Source organism: Saccostrea cucullata, unplaced genomic scaffold (assembly GCF_032062105.1).
Source record: "Saccostrea cucullata isolate Sc308-1 unplaced genomic scaffold, CSIRO_AGI_Scuc_v1 ctg22, whole genome shotgun sequence".
Classification (NCBI taxonomy): Eukaryota; Metazoa; Mollusca; class Bivalvia; order Ostreida; family Ostreidae; genus Saccostrea; species Saccostrea cuccullata.
Window position 1 is genome coordinate 344,579 of NW_026936725.1, and position 22,362 is coordinate 366,940.

Below are 22,362 nucleotides of genomic sequence, written 5' to 3' on the forward strand. Positions count from 1 at the left end.
GGAAGTAGATCCATGCAATGCGACATAAAAATCTTCTCAATTTCCGCTCGTACATATAGCATCGACGCAGTGGAAAGCCAGCAATATCAATTGGACCTGGTATAAACTCTTAAACGTGAGTCTCTTATGCTTATACATTCAGTTTGTACATCATACTTCTTATTCATTAATAGTGTTATAAGCTTGTAAATTATATTTCATTCACCAATGAAACTTAATTTTTTACGAACATCAAAAAAAAGAAGAAACTTTTCTCTTAACCTAGTTTTGTATTAAAGCGTGTTTGGGTCATTGAAATAATGAGATAATTTTTGTACTAGGGTTAGGATAATATCAGATATTAACGTGTAATGTACAATTTTAGTATGCAATTAACTAGCAATATTGGCAATACTTTTTGCACGACATTGCGCAAAATTGCTCCACATTTATAGTGAATTGGGACATCTGCATCATGTGAGACAGCAAGTTTTACACTTCTTTGTTAATCTATTAATCTATGCAATGCAATAGTTTTTCTAGTAATATTTCCATGAATTTAGAGGTTTTATTACATATACTTTTTTAAAATAAAAAAAATAATCCTAGAATCACTGATTTAAATATTTGTTTTCATTTTGATTTCATTCCTGTACATTATTTGTCACGAGTGAAAACCGTGACTTTAAAGCAAATGTGAGCTGCATTTTTGAAAATTTTATTTTGCTGTTAAAATGTACTATTAATATAAAGAATGGAGGCGTACAGTGCGAAGACAATTCCCCGCTCTGAGAAAAGACATTTCTCAATTCTTAAAGTCATATTTTTCAAAATTATATTGTTTATATCATCGATTACACATTTAATTCTGTATTTCGTTGTTTTTATATATTATCAATAATTTATTTTTCACCCATATTTTTAAGATATGTGAAAACAATGAAGAAAAAGCTTCACGTATGATTCGAACTCTCTTTCCATAGCACAGGGTTTGGTCCAAGACCGACTGCTTTAACCACTACGCTACAAAGTATATATGCATTATCGACGTCCGTCAGTGTGATTTAAATGAACGGGTTTGTTGAAGCGTATATTTTTTCAAAATTTTTTGATTTTCTTATAGAATGGGTTCAGATTCCATTTTTTGGACAAATGAAATAGATTTCACATTCACGTTTCCATCATTTCAGCATTAACGAAGAATGGAGACTTGACCCATTCATGTTCCAAATTCATTTTTTATAGAGTTTAGTAAACCCATTTTCCACTTAATATGCTTAACTGTCAATTTTGAAATATAGATAAACCTTCATGATCAATTAGACTAAAATAAAGCAGAAGAAAGACTTCTATATACAATCCAATATACAGTTTTATATTAAAAAAAAAATGATTGTACAAGACGACAATATTGTAATTTTGATTCAGTCATACCTTATGAATAGTTCTTCCATCGCAAATATGAACAACAAATGTTTAATGTAATTATTTGTCATTGAAAGAGTTATTTACAATTTTGCATCAAAAAGTTTCGACATCAAAGTTGCATCTCATATTGCTTTTAATGAAAAAATACAATATCTACATACAATTTAACAGTGTTTTAGCTAACTGTCTTGGCCCATTCATGTTCCAAATTCATTTTTTATTCAGTATTGCATTCGTGGGGCAAATGATTAAAAGGGTACAAAACCACAAAACAAATAGTTTTTTTATCTGTAATTTAATGGTAAAAAGAGTTTTTTGAAAAGTGTTCATAGGAATGCTTGGTTCATTTAAAATGCCATTTCTTACATCTTAAGTATTTGTCGTAGTAGTTTTTGTCTTTGTGAAGCAACTCAAAAAGTAGAAGTCTTTGACGTGATATATTGTTCTATGTGCATTTTTTCTCAATATTTACATCTACTGTAGCAAGGCAAGGCACGTCCATCGGTTCAAAATAATTAGTGTTGTAAATTATTTCCAAAAATGTAATTAAAAGCATACCCATCAAGTGATAATCTTTCATCAAACCGGACTATTCTCCTTGGACTTACGTGGGTAACTATTCCCTCGGACGTGTTCTCGGAGAATTATTCAACTGGGCATGTCCTCGAGAAATTAATTTTCTTGGGTCTGTCTTCAGTGAATTAGGCTCTTGGATCTGTCCTCAGGGAAATATTCTCTTTGATCTGTCCGCGGGGTATTATTCTCTTGGGTCTATATACATGTATAAACTATAAACTATAGTTTACTATAGTTGACTTTAATGAACAATTTGACATTATTAAAACTTTGATTTACATTAGTGAAAACTTTTACACTTTGATTTACTATAGTGATAACTATGAAAACTTTGATTTACCGTGGTGATCACTATGGAAACTTTGATTTACTATGGAAAAATTTTGATTTCGTATGGTGATAATTTTGCCAGTTTGATTTACTATAGTTTACTATTATCTGTAGTAAATCATAGTTAACTATAAAGTAAGATTTTGTTAGGGTTGGGTCTGTCCTCAGGAAATTAGTATATTCTCGGAGAACTTTTCCCACTGGCATGTTCTCGGGAAACTATGGACTAAGGAAACTATTCCCTTGGTTCTGTCCTCGGGAAACTATTCCCTTGGGCATGGACGCGGCAAAATTATTCCCATGGGCAAGTTCTCCGGAAATTATTTCCTTGGGCATGTTCTCGAAAAATTATTCCCTTGGGCATGTTCTTGAGAAACTATTCACTGGAGCATAATTTCAGGAAACTATTCCCTTGGGCATGTTCACGGGAAATTATTTCCTTGGGCATGTCGTTGGTAATTAGATCCTGCCATTATTATAAAAATCAAAAAGGATTAAAAAAAAATTAAAGGAAATTCCCCCTCTCCCATTTTTTTTTCATTTGAAAGAAGAATCTGAAGGCTTCAAATTCATGTTGCAATAAAATGAAACGTTCCATCAATCGATTTTTAATTATCACTTTTGTAATATCATACTCTTTCCTCACTACTGAATACAAACTAATACAAAATTAATGTTTATTAGCTTGAATACATTAACGATAGTAAACCAGACACGTTTATGTAGGCAAAGTTATTGCGTAATTTGTACTCAAGTCTAGGAATATACTTGTTTCATTACATATATTAGGCATGCTTTTTAAAATTTTAGTTGTTTTTGTTTCTTTCGAATCTATGAGTAAAAATAATTTACTTCCTCTGTATAATCAAATTTTACTCGCGAGCATGATTTTTGAAGATGCATAATCATGGCTTTATAGTGTCTCAGCATTTTTCTTCTAATAGGTTATTTGAAAGATGAATTATATCTTCTTTCAAGAAATTTTAAAAAGGAATAGAATTATAGAAAAATCTTTTTGTTAATTGTTATTAATCGAAGGGAAAAGGCACTTTATTTCACTTACAATCATTGATCGCTTCAATGCAATCCCTCTTTCTCCAACTCTAATGTCTCTGATTTCTCGTTCTAATCAGATCGTGGAAATTCCTTTTTTATCAAAAGCAAAGTGGAAAATATCAGAAATACTATTTAATTATCCAAAATGCATCTCTCATATTTCTGTCAGGCGTTTCAGCCTGGATCAGTAGGCGGTAAACAAAGTGTAATAAGAATCCCTCAAACCCTGATCCGAAGAATCAAGAGTGTGTAAAAACGGTTCCTGCACAATACATGTATTTTACCAGATTTACATGGAATCTAGTTTCATGCAACATGAGTACGCGATTAATATTTAATTTTTCTGACATTTTGAAAGCATCTTTATTGGTATAGTCTACTTCAGATGATTTCTTAAGTCATTAATCAAGTATTTTGTATGGTTGATTTTTTTTTTATACTTTGATGAAAAAATATGCAAATAAACACATACTTAAAAAGAAGAACATTCGATTAATCTAACGTAAAAATCGTGTTTCTGTTAATTTAAATTAATATCACCTGACTAAAAAGTTAGAATTACTTCAAATAATACTTGAAAATTTGTTAGAGTCAAAAAAAAAATAAAGTTATATCTCATATAAAACTTTTATTTTATAGAGGTAAGTGTAGTTTCTTTTATTTTAGATGGAAATTTTAATATTCAAATTGAAAAGTTCGAATATGAATTCATAAATATTCATAGAAGATCTCGTTGTAGATATACAAGTCATGGAATCTTCACAATATTCGTTAGAATCGTAAAATATGCCCAATTCATGACCTCATGGTCCTATCAGCAAACAACCAGATAGATACATCTGTCTATATGCAAATAGTTAACTAACGCTAAGTGGATACGAATTACCTTTATTCATTTCTAACTTCCATATCGATTCACAAGGGATGACAGTTATATATATATGATAATTTCATTTGGACTGAGAATCAAATAACATGCGGGCAGTTTTGTTCTATTATCGTGAGCGCCATCTAAATCTGATTTGAAACATTTGTTGTGGTTGTAATTGATATATTGCTTCTATTTAATGTCCAATGTCGGCAGTAATTAGCTCTGATTTCTAGTATCAGTCAAGGATCTTTTATCTTTTTACAAAATATATATTTCATTATTAAATCAAAAAGAACTGGACGTCATGAAGATTCGTGTTACTGCAGCATTGCTTTTAATTTTGCTACACTTCTTGTTCTTTGAGGAATACTGCAATTTTTAGCATCCAATTACAGCATCGAGATTACATAATTATTGAATTTTTGTTTCAAAATACTCTTCTTTTGTATGGCAAATAAAAATACAGAAATACAGATACAACATTCTATATATTTAATGTATGCTGGAGAAACGCAATTAGGTAAAATGATCTCCAGGAAATGACTGACAAACTGGAAAGTAAGACTTAATGAGACAATATGTTCAAAAGATTACAAGACAGTCAACGTCCTATTAAATCCATTAACAGCAAATTCAGATGTGTAATTTACTATAGTATATATGTATGTATCAAAGTTATATTAAGGTAATATTTCAAAGCTTTTTTAAATTTCAAATTGATATATTTTACCTTGCTTGCATATTTTTTTTTTACTTTAAAAGCACTATTTCCTTTGCAATATACTGGTACATGTATATTATTTCTAAAATTCACATCTTTGGCGTGTAATTAAAAAGATAATGTCTCTTCATTTAAATAAAAGTTCTGTAGTAAAATTTCAATGTAAATTAGAGTATCAAAGTATTTATCATAGTTATTTATTTTTAAAAAAAAAAACACCTTAAATTAAATAAGTTAATTTGTAGAACTTAATTTTATTTATGAGTTGGCCGAAATATAAATGATACCATGGTGATATCGTGATCTTACGCTCTCTTACTAAATGTTCATAAAAAATAAATTCCGAGGGATCAGATATCTATAAAAACATACAATTTAAAATAATGATAAAATTGACACATTAAAACAAAACATGACACAAACCTGTCCATTAGTTGAGATCTCGGATTTCAACCTAATATAGAATTTATGAACCCCTAAGGTGTGAAGTTTTTTTTTGGCTTCAGCTTCATTGTATCACCAATGTCCATCCATTTTAATTAAGAGCAAAAGTAAGGCACTTTCTTGTAAGGTATCCGTTTACTCTGTCCTGTACATGGGGCATTTGCGACCTACCGCTGCTATTCAAATTTCGCTTGGACGTCATCGATCTGTTAAAAGACACGCAACACCCTTAAGACAAAGAAAGCTAGCAAAACAGGATATGACTATTGGAGAACATTTGTAATATCTCTGGTTTCAGATTCGTATATATTCGGGTGTCTTTTCTTCATACAGTCATTTCCCAGTCAGAAGCTAATCCCGAAGGATGCTTTTCCTGATTCTGACTTCAACGTTTTTGTTGATGTGCACCCATTCAGAGGGAAAGGATGTTTATATAACGGTAAGAAAATATTTATTATAATTCAATTTAAACACAAATTAAACTTCAAATTAAAAGCATGCAAAATCAGTCTGTAAAATGTTTTTATATTACATGCATATAGTTAAAATCTTCTAATACTGTTTGTATAAATCTTTTTTCATATGATAAATATTGTTGCAGTTGTTTTGCATTCCCATAGAGGTACGACATGTTTCAATTCATATAAATGCATTTTGGCGTCTAAAAATCTTGTTATCTATCATATTTCAGTAATTAAAGACAATATAAAATCACGAAAGTAAACTTCGTGCTTATAAAATACAGTTGTGCATATATCTATCTCTTTTATTTATAGTTCTCTAATTAAGAGAGACTCACTTACCCGGAATTTTTAACATTATTCCTCCTTCAGATCCTCAAAGTAAATTACATATACGTTAATATAAAAACAAATGACGAATATTCTACGGTAGAAAAATACAAACACTTACATTAATAATAAATGTATTCTAATTATTACTGTAAATCACTTTTTATTCGCGAGAACTTTATTTTCGCGTAATTACGCGAGACAGTGTGCTCGCGAAAATTTAATTCTCGCGTATAATAGTATTCCTTAGGATTTTGTAGAGCAATAACCGACATTCGTGAAAATTTCGTCTCGCTCTCCAAAAAATCAATGCTTATCTCGCGAAAATAAGGTGTCGCGAAAATTTAGTGATCTACACTAAGTCTGCACACAGAGTTTTTGGAGACATTGTTGTATACTCATGTATTAAATCATATTACAATGTTGCACCAGAATATTTAAACACCAACAACATTTTACTACATGTATAGTTAACCATAGTTTACTATATTTAACTATAGTAATAAATACTTTGATATGCTATGAAACTTTAATAATATTTTTTAAAGATTAATTTAAGAGCTCTAATATTTCTTGAAATACATACAATTAATATATTTTTTGGCAAAAATATATGTAAACATACAAGTAAACTGTGATATTAATATTTCACATAAATAAAGAAAATTTCATCTAGGAATCTATAAATTAAAATATAACAATCTGGAATTCTTTCTAAAAATACTTTGATTTACCATATTGAATTCGAAACTTTGAATTGCTATAATTAACCGTAGTTAAATAAACTATAATACTTTTGTTAGGGAAAGAAATATCTTAATTTTGGTTTTGTAAAACACATGTCAGAATAAGTCTCATATCTATGATAATCGGAACCGAAGATTCATAACTGTACATTTCAGACAGGTATATGTGAGTCAGAAAGTAACTCTCACAACAAAGTGTAACGTAAAAAGTTTATTATTATTAAATATCAACATTTTTGCAGTACATGTAGTTATACACGGTTTTTACTATCAAAGTACATTGTAAATAAAAATATTTTACTATGATTCGTTATATTTCATTTTTTTTTTACCAACTCATAAATTGGGAGTTTAGTGGAATGGGAATATTATTTGTATTTTTGTATATCATTTACAAAATTAGCATTATATGTATATGTATATATTAACATGTACTTTGAGAAATATACTGGCTCAAACCTTGGAACAAATATTAACGAGAATAGAGTTCCATTGTGAAACAACGTCTGAAAGTTTTACATACAGCTATAGCTTACTATTATGATTGATATTGATAACTGTAGATGTTTTTTGGGATCTTTATTTAGTTAAAAATCAAAGACGCCAAGAAAAAAATACACTGTGTAAGCCAGTACCTGAACTAATGGATGTAAAATACAATAAGACATGCAGATACCCCAACTTTTGCAACTGAATTTTAATATCAAAGACACTTGATAAATGTACATGCTATATTATACATATACTCTTACCTCAATTCGTATGATATATGTATATGTCCCTGATATTGATTGAGTATGTACAGGTATTTATGTAAGCGCGTCTTGATATTAAACTATACTTATCTAGAGTAATTGCAATATCAATTGGTATTGTACGTGTACAAGTATTTAGTCTTTGTCATATATGTTCTTTTAGTACAAGTTACTGGCTTAACAAATACCTTCTTGAAAGCGTCTTTGAACAGTCTGTCATAATGATACCAAAAATAACACATGTACATGTATTTAATATGATTCCGAAGATTTTTGTCTTTTTGCCAACGAAAACATTATGTCTGGCTTCTGCATTTCAACAGTAGTAAATGTCATTAAACTGTCTAAGTTTGGCAGCATCATACCGATTACAGAGAGCAGGCAATCATTTCGATTGACTGTTTGTTTTCTTGTTTTAGGTCCATCTTTGCTAAAAACTAATCGAATTAATAGAAAAAAAATTCAGAATTTTTATTAAATTTTGTTTTAAAAATTCTTATAATGAGTTGTAAAAGAATTAACTAGGCTATATAATCTTATATATTAAAAAAAAGCATTTGGAAGTTAACAGAAGCTTTTTATATACCGGGTACTTACTTATGCTTTACGTGTTTTTTTTCACTAGGATGATTTTTTTAAAAAGTTATAAATGGTTCATGTACCAATAAAATTTGAAGAAAGAAAATACCGAAAGATGTTTCGAATATATTCGACTATCACTCAAATGCTATCGAATAGTCGACTAAGGAAAATAATCATTTTGACATTCCTTTATTAGAATATACACATGTACATTCAAATTTACAAAACCATTTCTGATCTACTGAGTTTTCCCTGGATTTGATCCCACCTCTGCTGTTTAAGAGGTCCATATTTGCTCTGCTCCAAAATTTGTATTGTTTAATGAAGTTTTGAGCTTGAATACTTTTCGTTATCTCCATATATTTCAATGTAATTGTTTGGTAATATCTAAAACCAAGATGCTTGACGTAGAAAAAGTCCAAAAACTATTATTAATATATCTAAAACCAAGATGCTTGACGTAGAAAAAGTCCAAAAACTATTAATGATATTAAGCATACACGAATATACAATCATATAATCAACATTTCCTTTGAAAAGAATGGATCCGGAGTGTTTTAAAATTGAATTTTCTATTCATTTTGCTCAGTATTCTTTTTTCAAATGATGGATTGGATGACCGTGTAATAAATAATAGTTGTCATAAAAAAACAAAAATAGAGCCCAATATCAGAACAGAAGAAGGAGAACATCTGACAAGTACGTCTCCTCAATATTCATAGAAATACGAAGAGTTAAGATCAGTACAAGGCAAAAATACCATATATGGAACAGAACGATAAGAAAATATTTGGCGGGGGCATAAAATATTTAAAAAGTAAAGCACGTTATGGACCATTTTTATATGTATTACCTATGTTTATTACATGTTCCAGAGATCTAACTCCCCCGTATGCCCCCCCCCCCCCCGTGGGCCGTGTGTGAGGATGTGTTTTATATACCTTTGTTTATTGCATGTTCCAGAGATCTAACTCCCCCGTATGCCCCCCGCGGGCGGTGTGTGGGGATGTTTTTGAGTTTGACCGGAGGAGAGACGATGGGACCGTGGAACCCGAGAGGAGACACATTACTAATTGTTTCTGTAACAACACCAGGTCCTGTAACTTCAACAGAGAACACATGATCTACCAGAGCAGAACACAAAGGTCAGAGATACTGATATTTGATAATAATTACCTAATGGGATTGGGCAAAAGGTTTAATACTCTATAAGTGTCTTTCGGTTTGTAAAATGATAATTAGTTACTTTACATCATGAGCATAATTATAATGTTCAGGTATTGGCTATGCAACGTAAAGAACGAAAATTTCAATTTTGGTTTGAATGCGTCATTTGGTTGGATAGAAAACGTATCTATCCGCTTGACGTTTTATTTAGAACGCGTACAATTTGAAGTCATTTTGAAGAAGAAAGGTTTTATTTTCTATATGTAATGAAAGAAAATCAAATGAATTTAAAAACTAAAATCAAGTTAAGATTGAAGAATAAATTTGAAAGGTTTCTACGTTATACTGGTAACCTAGGTTGGAACAGTTCACGCCTTTTTCTTAATAATCGGCATCGAGGTAAATAAAACGTGAACTGTCCCATTTCAGGTATACAGCGTGGGTAGCTTTTAAATTAATTCTTTTAAAAATTTAGAAGCTAACTCAAACTGTACCCGAGTTTCTAATCCGAGTGTCTAATCTAAAAAGACACACATCCCTGTTTAATAAGGAAAATATCTGATTTTAGGTGAAGAAAAGCAATATTGATGCTGAAAGCATTATTTCGCCTCGAGTGATATTGTTTTGAAAAATGTTGTTGGATCATTTGCTTATCGTATTTTTCGTTATTTACAATGGATGAATAACGAAGTAAATTTTAAAGCCTTGAAAAATAAATATATATTCTACATGATGTATTTTGCAGTTCATGTGCCATGAAAGTATAAAAATACAAAAAAATCATAGCTATATGTCACAGACACTTGGAGGTCCGGAATTTACAGATGAGGTTGTACACATTTGTAAAGGTCATAGTTGCCACCTGATCCAACCTCTGATGTTTTGGAGGTCCGTTGTGCTCCGCTCCTATTTTGAAATGATTAATGAACTTTTGAGCTCAAATACTGTTCATTATCTCCACATATTTCATGTACTTGTACAGTGAAACTTGTGTAATCCGGACACAGCGTGCTCCAGAGAATTTGGCCGGATTAGACAATTTTCCATATTAAACAACATATGCAACAATTGAAAATATTGGGAGGTAAAATAAAGTTTAATATTGGTTCGCATTAGGTAGTATTCCAGAATACATAACATCTGGTTTAGACAAGTTTCACTGTATTAATATTATTTTTTAATAATGCCGTTTAGTTTTTTTATTTAAAAAATCGTAAGTTATTAATAAGATGAAGTGCACAACCTCTAAATCCAACACTATATCAGAAAATCTTGACAAACATACTGAAGGAAAAAATTCGCTTTGATTTCTTTTATGTAAATCATTCTTTTAGATTCTATATCTGATTGAAATTTAAGGATGATTACGTTTGAGAATGAAATCACACAAATAATGAAAAGCTATTAATGTGGTACATATCAGATTATATTTATCATTATAAATGACATGATAAAGAGCTAAATAGCTTTCATGTGCCTGTTCATCTAGGGGAATCATCTTGAAAATAAAAGACATCACAGGAAACCTCTCTAATGCGCAATAGTAAAAGGCGTCGGGAAAGAAAAAGTGGAAGATAATCGTTGAAGATTCTGGTTATGTCGGCTGCGCGACATCGATCGGAATGTTCTTTATTCCGCCAAACTTTGATGCTGTTTTCGGATAACAAACACAGTGATGCAAAAATAATAATCTTTTCCCATTTATTTTCAATCAAACAATCAAAAGTCCATCTTTGAGATTATGTGCTTGGTTTGGTTCTGTCTTTTAGACTCTCCTTAAGAGTAATGCCTATGCTGGATCGGCGCTGCGTGTCATTTCCTTTTCTATGTTGGAAATTAACATTGTTTTCTTTACCTTAAAAACAAATGATAGATCATTTTCAATAATAAAATGTATGCTATTTTCAATATAAAAAAAGTATGTTATTTTCGAAAGGAAAAGTATAACATTTCCAAAAGATTGCAGATTATAGAGATTCAATCATTCAGGTGAACAGAATCAAAATATTTCTGTAAAGCATATGTTTCAAAGTTCTTCGTAAAATTTTTGGCTATTGTTAATTGTTCTGTTTATTTTTCTCAAGTAAATCTTTTGGCAGCTACTGATTCAATCTTTTAATCTATTTATCAAAATCTTTTCAAAATGTCAGATTATGCAGATCGTACACATTCAAGAATTATTGCTGATACTTCTTCGTGGCACTTTATCAGTCATTTGTATTGGTTCCATTTTTTTTACTTTTAAAACTTTTCTGTAAATGCAAGCCATTTATTTTTATCTACTAAATTTCCTTTAAGTTTGATCCACATAGAAATCATTGTATTGAACCTGTAAATTATTATGGATGTTACTATGGAGTCTATGTAGAGATAATTTTGTTTTCGGGGCAAGAGCTGAAAGTTCTTTCTTTTAGTAATGATAAATAGATTCCGACTTCGATACTTTGCCGGCTATCCATGACGGGAAGAAAATGAGAGTCCCCTTTCAAATGATTTTGAAGCTGCCTAATGGATTTGGACGTGATCTATTCCCCCATGTGCAATTGCCCTGTTCGCTTTGGGTTTCATTGTATAGACACTGTGACCAATACAAGCCCTATGTAATTAAGTATTGGCATGTAAGGGATTCGTATGCAATTCACCGCTGTCATAATGGATTCAACAGACCTCAAACGTGATCCTTTGTGGTGAAGTCTCTCAAAGATAACAAAACGAAAATATCGTTCTCCGCCAGGACTTCTTATTAATTCAGGCAATTCAAGACCAAACATGATGGAACTCCAATCTCTCTTATTAGGAGAAATTAACTCAATTCATGTTAAATCAACAAAGTTAACAAAATGTAAAAAATTCAACCAGAGAGTGTCAAGTAAAACTAATGGAAGTACAAAAGTCTTAATAATTGTACTTGTATTATTGTTCCAGTTTTCCAATCAGTTCCATCCACACATAGTAACACAATTTTCATGCCTTATACCAAACACACCAAAGAAACCTAATTGCATTATTTTGTGACAAAAAATTACATTGATTCGACAATTCTATGCAGAAGCACGAACAAATACCCTCTTATGTTTAAAAGTAGCAATGAGGACAATAGTTCTAGATTAGTTCAGTCGGTCTTTGTACTTTATTAATCGGTTGAAAATACCTTCAAAATTTTTCATAAACCAAATAGATACTCAGAAAATTATTACAAGTGTAAAATCAGTTGTCACTTTGACACATAAACCCTTACATGTAAGTCATCACATATGCTTAATATAATTAATTTTGATGATCTTTTTTTTAATTCAATTCTCGTTGATATTTGAATTTGTCTTTTAGTATATTATATTATATCAATTATTATACTATATTAATATTAATATAATTATAATTATTATATTAATATTATAATAATGAGATTAATATATTACATGTATATTATATATCATAAATTACCCAGCATCCTCTGTTATGTCAATGCCTCTGATGTTGTAATAATAGGGAGGTGTTGTGTGAGCCTGTGGACCGGTTGCCCACCTGTAGACCGGGGATGATCGCTCGTCGTATGTATGTGGACTCCATGGACTTCAACGACAAATCATACTATGAAGTAGGTATCACATCCCAACCGTTCTCGGAATCTTGGTAACTCTGGTAAATGTATTCTTAAAAGGAATAATGATTTTTCTAAAAGGCCAGCTTTGTGATAGCTAAGCATAAAATCATTTTAATATAAGTACAAAAAACCGTTTTATGCCCCAATAATGAAAAAATTCGGGTTATAGATCTAAATAGTTTTTGCCCTGTCTACCTGGACATCTGTCTATATCTGTTTGTCCGCAAAACTTAAAGTTTGACAATAATTTTTGATCGGGTGAGATTTTTTATTTCATGTTTCAAATGTGTTTACTTGTTACAAAGCCTTTCTTTAGGTACCAACATATTTGACCCTGGATTTTGACCTACTTTTGAAAGATTTTTTCAAACTTTAACTTTGGTCATAACTTTTGAACAGTTAGTGCTAGGGCTTAAATGCATCACATGTATATTCGTTGTGATCCTTCGATGGGTTTAAATATTTTTGACCATGAACTTTGAGCGTGATCCACTTTTTAAAAACTTATCCTTGGACATAACTTTTGAATCTAAGGGCTTAATAATTTACTGATGTATTTTTCTGTGACAGTGGCCTTTTCACCTTGGAGTTTTACTTTTAAGAAAAAAAACATTGACCTTGGCCATAACTTTTGAATATTAATAGTTTTTATAGAGGATTTTATATTTTAACAGGTATATTCATTAAGCAAGTCATTTCTTAAGGCAACGAAGTTTCTTATCCCTTGACCTTGACGTTTGATTTGCATTTGAGAACTTTTGCCAAAAGCTGCCATACGGGAGGATAGGTGTTTCACAAACACATCTTGTTTTATTTCACTTAACACTCTGGGCTACATTTTCATTGGTATTTGGTACTGTTACTGACCAAGTATCAGAGTTTTAGATAAACATTATCTATGAGTATTTTTTATATTTGAGTATTGACAGCTAGCTGCAATGCTAAATACTAGTAGCAATTACCGACTTGAAAAATTATTAGTTTACTTATTATAGCAGTTTATAAATAATCTCTCATTAATACGATTCCTAAAGCATTGTTTTATAGGGTGAAGTTTACTTTTCTAGTACCAGATATAAACCACTTAATGGGATCTACGAACTGTCCTTACATAGTTTGTCTCATACTAATGTAATGTAAAATAAATACCGTATATAGGGTTATTTTTGCCCCGTTTTTTTTTCGCCCTTTCAATCTTGCAAAGAATTTTGCCCCATCTTAAATTAACCCAATCACACTTTTGTTTCAGAAATTATACTGTATTCTTTGAATTAATATCCCGCTTTAAATTCGCCCAGCCGAGGGGCGAAAAATTTCCCTATATACAGTTATATACATGAATAATGCATGTTTACCATAAAATGTCCCAGTGTTCTGTGCGAAGAGAACACGTCTCCTCAACATGCTACCTTTGCAACAAATGCTTAAAAGATTCCAAGATTTGACTTTTTGTTCGTTTTCAGGTAAGATGTATTTGTCCACTGAACATAGTACCAAGTTCTCGGCCCCGCGTGAAGGCTACAGTGTACCGTAACCTCCAGTTTGAAGGCTTTGACAGGATATATAACTACAAGTGTAACGAACAGGACGTAGAGGAGGAATAACGTACAAACTAAAGAAAAGACGAAGGTGAGTGACCAGTTGTAACACAGTCAATGCCTGACACTCACTTAAGAAAAGACCAATGGGGTCTTACACAGGACATCCTTAACATACTATCCAAGTCTGGTGTTATTAATGAGGACTGATGGCTGTTACATGTATTTGTAATGCGGAACTGAATGCTATATATACTACAATATTTCCATTCCTTATATTTTTTTCTGTGATAACCCTTTGAAAGTTAGCGGAGTTGATTTCTTGATAATTCTACCGGAATGTAAATTAGGCAGGTAGATAGGTCAAGAGCCAAGGAGGCCTAATATGCATGCAAATCTCGTGCGCATCTGTTTCTGTGACTGACGCTAAGGGGGCCAAATATGCATGTAAATCTCGTGCGGCTGCCTTTGTGTTTGACGTCAGTGGGTGAAGACTATTGAAATTGTCATGGGAGTCCTTGTGTAATTTAAATTTAGGTCTACATATTTAAAGTCTAAATCTACAGCTTTATTTCACAATGAAATGGAAATATAAGGAACCACTGTCTAGTTAGTATAATATGCCAGGGACATCAACGATAGTGGGAAACATGTTTCTCACTATCGTTGATACCCTGGCATACTATAATAACTAGACAGCGATTCTTTAAGTGTAAAACATTGGCTTCCTAAATAATACTAAACCATTGATGTAAACTGAGTTAGATCTACATGTACATTCCTTAAACAATAAAGAATGGATATATGCATTTATAGTTAACAAGATGAACGTTTTAGAAGGAGGATTATGAGTGCATTTGCTGGATTAACTAGGTTTACATTATATTATATGGGTCAACGGTGAAGGGAAAATGCTACACTCTAATCCTCTGCAATAACTTTTAAGGCATATATAACCAATGAAAGTGAATGTCCTTAGCTACATATGTAGTATCCAATGGATGAAAAACATAGATATCTTTATGATACTTTCAGACACTAATAAAAGTATATTCCATTTTTATTCACAATTCATATAATTTCCATGTCCTTTCTTCTTATTATACCCCCGCTTGAAAAGTGGGAGGGAATATAGTGATCGGAATGTCCGTCTAGCTGTACTTCCGTCCGTCCGTCTGTTACGATTTGGTTATCCATTTCTTATCTTCCACTGAATGAAATTCAATGAGACTTTCATAGAATTTTTGTAACAATGTCAATGTGTACTTTCTTTTTCGACACATATTTATTATTTAGGGTTTCAAATAGCAGAACTTGGACACTGCCATTGAGGGATACCAATCTCCATAATTCCTCCTTTACCACTGAAAAAATTTCTTTATAATATATTAAATAAATACCATTGTGCAATCCTGTTTTACTTTTTGATTTGAAATTAATTTAGGGTCTCCCAGAGCAAACATGGCTATTGCCAAAAATAATCATAAGGGAAACGGGAGTATCATTTGGTGAGCTCAGTGCTCTCAGAACCTCTAATTTTTAAGCTAATATTGATTGAAATTTAAGGAGTAAAATTTACTTAGATGCGCTTACTTTAAGAAGAAGAATTTATAGTGACAAAGTGAATCAAATGCGAGTTCATTCGTTTTATGAACCAAGAGCCTGGTACTAACTTCGTCACTATATTTTCACTTGCTAGTGTAAAGTATAGAAATTGCTTTATTTTTCTGTATGATGATCTTGAGTTGAGGGAGACTGTGAGCACTGGGGAACAATGCCTCTGCTCTCATATGAGGAAAATGGCAAAGCGTATTTCTTGACAATATGTTGTATTGAGATACAACTAGACACAAAACGGCATTTTGTAATAATGATCTTGTGAAAGTCTCATTATTTAAATTTCATTCAGTGTACCACTGGAGGAGTAGGGATCAGAAATAAGTATCCAAAGTGTTTAATAAAGAAAAGCAAAGTCAACTAGAAGTACTGTGAGCACTGAGCTTAATAAATGATAATGAAAGTCCATGTTTTGCCCTATGAGAACGGAAATAAGTGCCAAATCAAAAAGTAAACTAGAGCTAGTGTGAGCACAGAGCTCAATTACAAGTATGATACCCCCGTCTCCTATATGGTTAAAATGGCAAAGTCCATGTTTTGCTCTGGGAGACCCGACATAAGTGTGAGATCAGAAAGTAATTTAATAGAAGGTGCACAATGGCATTATATATATGTAATAAATATTCTGTGCAAGTATCATTAAATTTTATTCAGTGGTATAGGATGAGTTGAGGATACGTAATGGGTACCGTACCTTCAATATAATTTAAATTATGGCAGTGTCAGTGTACCCAAAATATGTTTCCGATCAAAAAGTAAAATAGAAGATGCACAATTGCACTATGTAGCAAAGAATAATTCTATGAAGGTCTCATTAAATTTCATTCAGTGGTATAAGAGGAGTTGTGTATAAGAGATGGGTACCCCAAAGCGTAACAGACGGAGGGATGGACGTACAGACGGACGGACATCCCGTTCACTATATACCCTCCCACTTTTTCAAGCGGTGGTATGGATTATAAGGAATCACTGTGTAGTTTGTTGGGTATGCCAGGGACATTAATGATAGTTGGAAACAAGGGAAAATTATGCATGACGAGCTTCGCCCCATTTAATATCACTCAAAAGCAACAATGGATGCCGAAGATTCTGAAAGAACCACAAAGGGCAATCAGAGCACGTTTCTTCAATAAGAGAAGAAGTGATAAACATTTCTTTGAGTTTCCTCCTTTCAATTTTTTGTGATAAATCACTATTTATGTTTCTGATTGTACAAAAAACCCGACCCACATTAAAATCGGTATTTTGAATCTCAAATATCTCGAATGCATGCATCGAGGAGACTTTTTTTGCTTTAAAGGATATCATAAGAATGACGTGCCCGATCCTAATTATTGTTATTCTAGTGTATGATGGGTGTCCCATTTCCCATTAGCTCTGATTGGTTTCACTAGAAAACCAGTTTATCAACAGACCATATAATTACTGTATTCTATAGGGAAAAGAAAATGAGCATTATCAAAACAAAAATACCTTATTAAAAGACAAAGCCTTATATTTAGGGCGAGTGTAATTAAGTAGAATTACATTATTCATCAAAGACGAAGACATTGTGGAGAGTATTCGGTATTTCCTTTCTTGGGTAATTATTGGTTTCCATTTCTTAGTCTTTTTTTCTTTCGTAGTTCTTAAATTTACATTAGCTAGTCTACGATAAGTCATTTTTGTTTATATAATTCCCTTTCTTGCGTTCTGAATTAAGTAAGATACGGTTTCTTTAGTTAAGTGCTAATAAATTAACCCAAGAAACGTAGAGGTGATACTGTTTAGTCTATAGGGTGGTTGCTATCCGAAAAGATTAAGTAAGAATAAAAGAAGCTGATAAGTATCCTACATTAAATTCAACATATGTGCTTTATAGATGAAATATGCAGACGTAGAAAGTCGTAGTTCATGCCCTCCTGAATTATCAAAAATAAAATTCATTTCTTAAATGGGGTCAGGGTAATTAAGGGTAATTAACTTACTTTTGGGTTAATCATTTAAAATGTTTCTCCTTCCATTCTTATGAAGCTACAACCACTTGAAAACTTGTTCTTTGTATGTGCAGGATATTCCCGACAGCATCTTAAACATTTTAGTCTCTTTTTAGACATTTTCCTGTCTGCACACATTTCTACATACATATATCTAATTTTTATGCTCCGTGAAGCACAAAATAAAAATGCCATATATTTTTCAATTATCACCGGAGAGCACCAAATTCTTGTATATTTATTGGAAAAAAATGATTATATCTGGAAAGTTTCCGTTTAACTCTTCTGACATATACTGGTTCAAAGTGTTTTCGAAATACTTCGTACACAAATTGACATATAGCCATCAAATAACAATTGCTCCCCGCCCTTCAACTGATCTTAAGTTTTCACCAGTGCAAGCTATGATCCAGAGACTCTGTACTAATTCAAAAACTATCACGAAGTTCCAAAATGACCTCAGAGTCTTTTTTCACTTTGCCTTTCCCCTATCCTCCGAGATGTACAAACTAATTATTTCAAACATATGGAAGATACCATCCTGACATAAAATGATAATAAATGGACAAAAAGAAAACGGCTTATACAATTTTTGATAACTAGGCGTCGATTTCATCAGTTCCAGTACATTAAATCAAAACTTAACACATTAATATTATTTTCATATTTCAGAGATTCTTGTTTGTATGTTATGGATTCTTTTTTTTTTCAGGTGGAAGAAACGAGACTAGTCAGCGTCAGACATGATGCACTTTCCAGATATTGGTGAAAATGAAAGCAACATTGTAAACTTAGTTTTGTTGTTGACAATCTATTGTTTAATTTCATAAGTGTTCATATGACCACGCTATTTCCAACTGAGCTTTACATCAGAGTAAATGCTGAATTTCGTTGTTTTTCATTTACATTCTTCTGCAACATATGTGAGTATTTTTAAAGGCTAATCTTATTTTGAATATTTTTTAAACGGAAAGAAATTATTGTAGATTATTTTAAAGCTTATTCTACATGATCTGGAATGCTTTTACGTGAATTTGAAGAATATTTTATTTCCATAAATAATTTAAAACATTCTGATCAGCATGATATTCACATACATTGTATATGTATTCTGTGTCAATTATCATTATCAACATCAATGCAAAAACTTTAAAAATGTTTGAGTTGTTGTTACTCCATTTTGTGGTAAAATCAATCTAAAGCGTAACAAAGTTAAATGTAAGAATTCAGTTCAGACGTTATTGGTCTGTTACAACGCACTTTGAAAAATTACGCACTTTGAAAATTTTATATCTAAGTGCGTTAAATTTGGAACCAAATCAATGCACTTTGAAAAAATAAAATTTCTTTTCAAAGTGCATTAATATCGACCATATTAACGCGCACTTTGAAAAAATGTGTATGCAAATCTTAGGTATGATAAATAATTGAACATGTTTGATAACTTTTCGTAGATAAGGTCACTTCAGATCAGGATGTGAAAGTGGGCGAATTTGATTTTTTCATACCACGGTACTTTGAAAATTCTTTCTCTTTTAAATGTTTTACTGTACTTATTTTTTTCCAGTTTGCATGCATTTTATGTCAACTAAAATTTATCAAAATTTTTCAACGTCATACCAGTTAAATAAAAACATATATTTAGGTGTAGCGTAGGCATTGGTACGGGGGGTGGGGGGGGGGGGGGGGGGGGGGGGGGGGGTAGGCACACAAATGCTTTGCAAAGATATACATAAATATAGGTATTGAAAATTGGGGCTTACCTTGGGGGGGGGGGGGCATTTTCAATTTGCTACTGTCGGCTATGTACAATGTATAAAAAAGAGTTGGACTGAGAGACCCTCTACTAGTAAGTCGTCTTCTCCTTGTTCTCAATGAGGTTAAAAGTGAATACATGTAAATTAAAGAGTTTTTCGAAAGATATAATTATTACAAATTTATTCTCTTAATTACTAAAATCTAAGTCTAGGATTTTTTTTATTTTATACATATTTTTTACAAAGTGCGTTAAATGTCCTCATGGTAAAAATATTTATGTACACTCTTAACGCACTTTGAAAAAAAATTTCAAAGTTCATTAATTTTGTCCCAATCTTAACGTACTTTGAATTTTTTTTTCAAAGTGCGTAATTTTTTCAAAGTGCTTTGCCAGATTGGTGTAATTTTTAAATTTTACATCATTGTACTGCAAACATGTTTATTTTCGCCCTTTTACATGTACAACGTCTTGTAGACTATTTTGTTCCGCTTTTTTGTTTCGCATAGACAAAATTATTTCGATGAAATATGAAGATAACTAATTTGCTGTAGTTATGCTCAAAAGTTCACTTAAACAATATGCGTATAATGAGCAGCGGTAACACTAGCCTCTGAAAACATAGGTGTGATCAGGTGCCATGAACGAGATAGAGCCCCTGTCGACTGGTCATAACTTTCATGTGCCCCGTGTTTAAAATGATCCCTGGTAAACAAAAAAAAAAAAAACTGGACAATTCAATGTAATAATAGTGGCTGGACAATCCATATAAATTTGACTTGTTCGATTGAAAGACAAATTTTATTTGACCATAGAATTTGAAAAATAATGCTTTTAAAGAAGATTGGTGATAACGTTGTATCATTAACTTGTTTGTCCAGAGTTCTATATTTATAGAACAACACACTTCAAAACAGAAACTTAAATTTATAAGAAAGTGATTAGCTGCATAAACAAGGGAAATTATTAATACTAAATAAAGGTTTTGAAAAAGAAAAAAAAAACAGCAAAAAAAGTTATCATGCCTCGAAGAACAAACGTTGCATGTGAGTTAATGTTCACTGGTAATACCTCCGCTCTGATGTTAATACTATAGTATTTACGCTGTCATGTATCCCAGCCTATGGTATGCCTAAAAAAAGTGTGCAGACAGACGCACAAATGTATAACAGTATATACCCTCTCTCCTTATAGGGGGTATAGTATAAAATGTCAAATTATTAATTTTAATCAGAAATCAAGTTTAAGTCAAGTATTAGATGGTTTGAAGGTAATTTTTAGACTAAAATCTCTCAGACTGTCTGGCGTTCTCTTTGACTAATTTCCCATTGTTATACCTCTTTACAGATCCAAATAAAAGCTCTAACTGTAAAATGCAATGAAAAGTATAAAAGTTTGTTATTTAAACAACCAGTTATTAAAAACTAATTGTTCGTTTTAAATTAGACAAATTCGGGTTATTTAAAAACATTGCCCTTAGTAATATATGTTTTAAAATCTTCCGTATATTACGGAAATAATTTAAGGTACCTAAATCCTAGATAGTGGCATTATAATATAATGATATCGCGTATTTTATAATTATCGATTCTTTACTGCTTAAATTTCCTGTTGTCTAAAGTCTAAAACCCTGACATACATGTACACATGTAACTGCACTGTTTTATCCAGTTTTTAATTAATAATTTTATTATTTGATATTTTAAATCTTGTACAAATATACAAATGTACATTGTGCATTTGCACGGGAGTTGTATTTTCAAACATACCATTGTTCTGTTCTATTTTTAGTAATTATTTCAGCTCGGTTCCTTTGAATCAAAGAATTGTAATAACTGTAATTTTAATTTTGATGTAGACTCCTTGTATATCATTGGGGGGGGGGAGTATTGTATAAAAGGTAGCATTTAGAAGAAAACTTTCTAAAAGAACATGCATCATTCATACGTTACTATGGTATATCACTTTATCCAAATCCAAAAATACAAAATGTTAAGTAAACGTGCACTCTGTCAGAACTGTTGTACATGTAAATAGTTTGTATACCAAGATATAATGAAATTAATTGTACTTTAACTTTAAAAAGAGTAGTAACGATTTATTCTTTTTTGCAACCACTTCAACACATCAAAACAATTTAAAGAATTATATATGTCGCTAAATAGCTATGAATTATCTTGGTTTATTGAAATGGGGCGAAAACAGTGGGAAGAGAATTAATGAATTCTACAGGCTTACAATCTATATAACCATGGCAATTCAAAAACCGATACAATGAAGGACAGACCTTTTTGTATCATTCTTGTATTTCAAAGATTTCAGAAATCAGACTTACTAGTACCCTTAAGGAGGAAATGTACTCTGATTTAGAATTTTCCCGATGCAACCTTAATACCAATTGATAACACTAAAATCCGATATCTAT

The 22,362-nt window shown here is 31.5% G+C and overlaps 1 protein-coding gene across 2 annotated transcripts; it reads left to right on the forward strand.

The window, feature by feature from the left end:
- On the forward strand, positions 1-19,339 carry LOC134246344 (uncharacterized). Of its 2 annotated transcripts, none has more exons than XM_062728692.1 (6): positions 1-115; positions 5,704-5,844; positions 9,243-9,424; positions 12,936-13,044; positions 14,514-14,679; positions 18,894-19,339. In XM_062728692.1, exons 2-5 carry the CDS (start codon positions 5,770-5,772, stop codon positions 14,652-14,654), a joined length of 507 nt encoding a protein of 168 aa, XP_062584676.1. In that variant the 5' UTR covers positions 1-115; positions 5,704-5,769; the 3' UTR covers positions 14,655-14,679; positions 18,894-19,339. The 2 variants fall into 2 exon arrangements, with proteins under 2 accessions (XP_062584676.1, XP_062584677.1); XM_062728693.1 differs by having other exon boundaries at positions 5,739-5,844.
- The last annotated feature ends 3,023 nt before the right edge of the window (positions 19,340-22,362 follow it).

Excerpts from the sequence above, each read along its gene's own strand:
- LOC134246344 (XM_062728692.1), top strand. The coding sequence starts at position 5,770 with ATGCTTTTCCTGATTCTGACTTCAACGTTTTTGTTGATGTGCACCCAT. Across the intron at positions 5,845-9,242 it reads GAAAGGATGTTTATATAACG|AGATCTAACTCCCCCGTATG; the intron begins GTAAGAAAATAT and ends TGCATGTTCCAG. Across the intron at positions 13,045-14,513 it reads ACGACAAATCATACTATGAA|GTAAGATGTATTTGTCCACT; the intron begins GTAGGTATCACA and ends GTTCGTTTTCAG.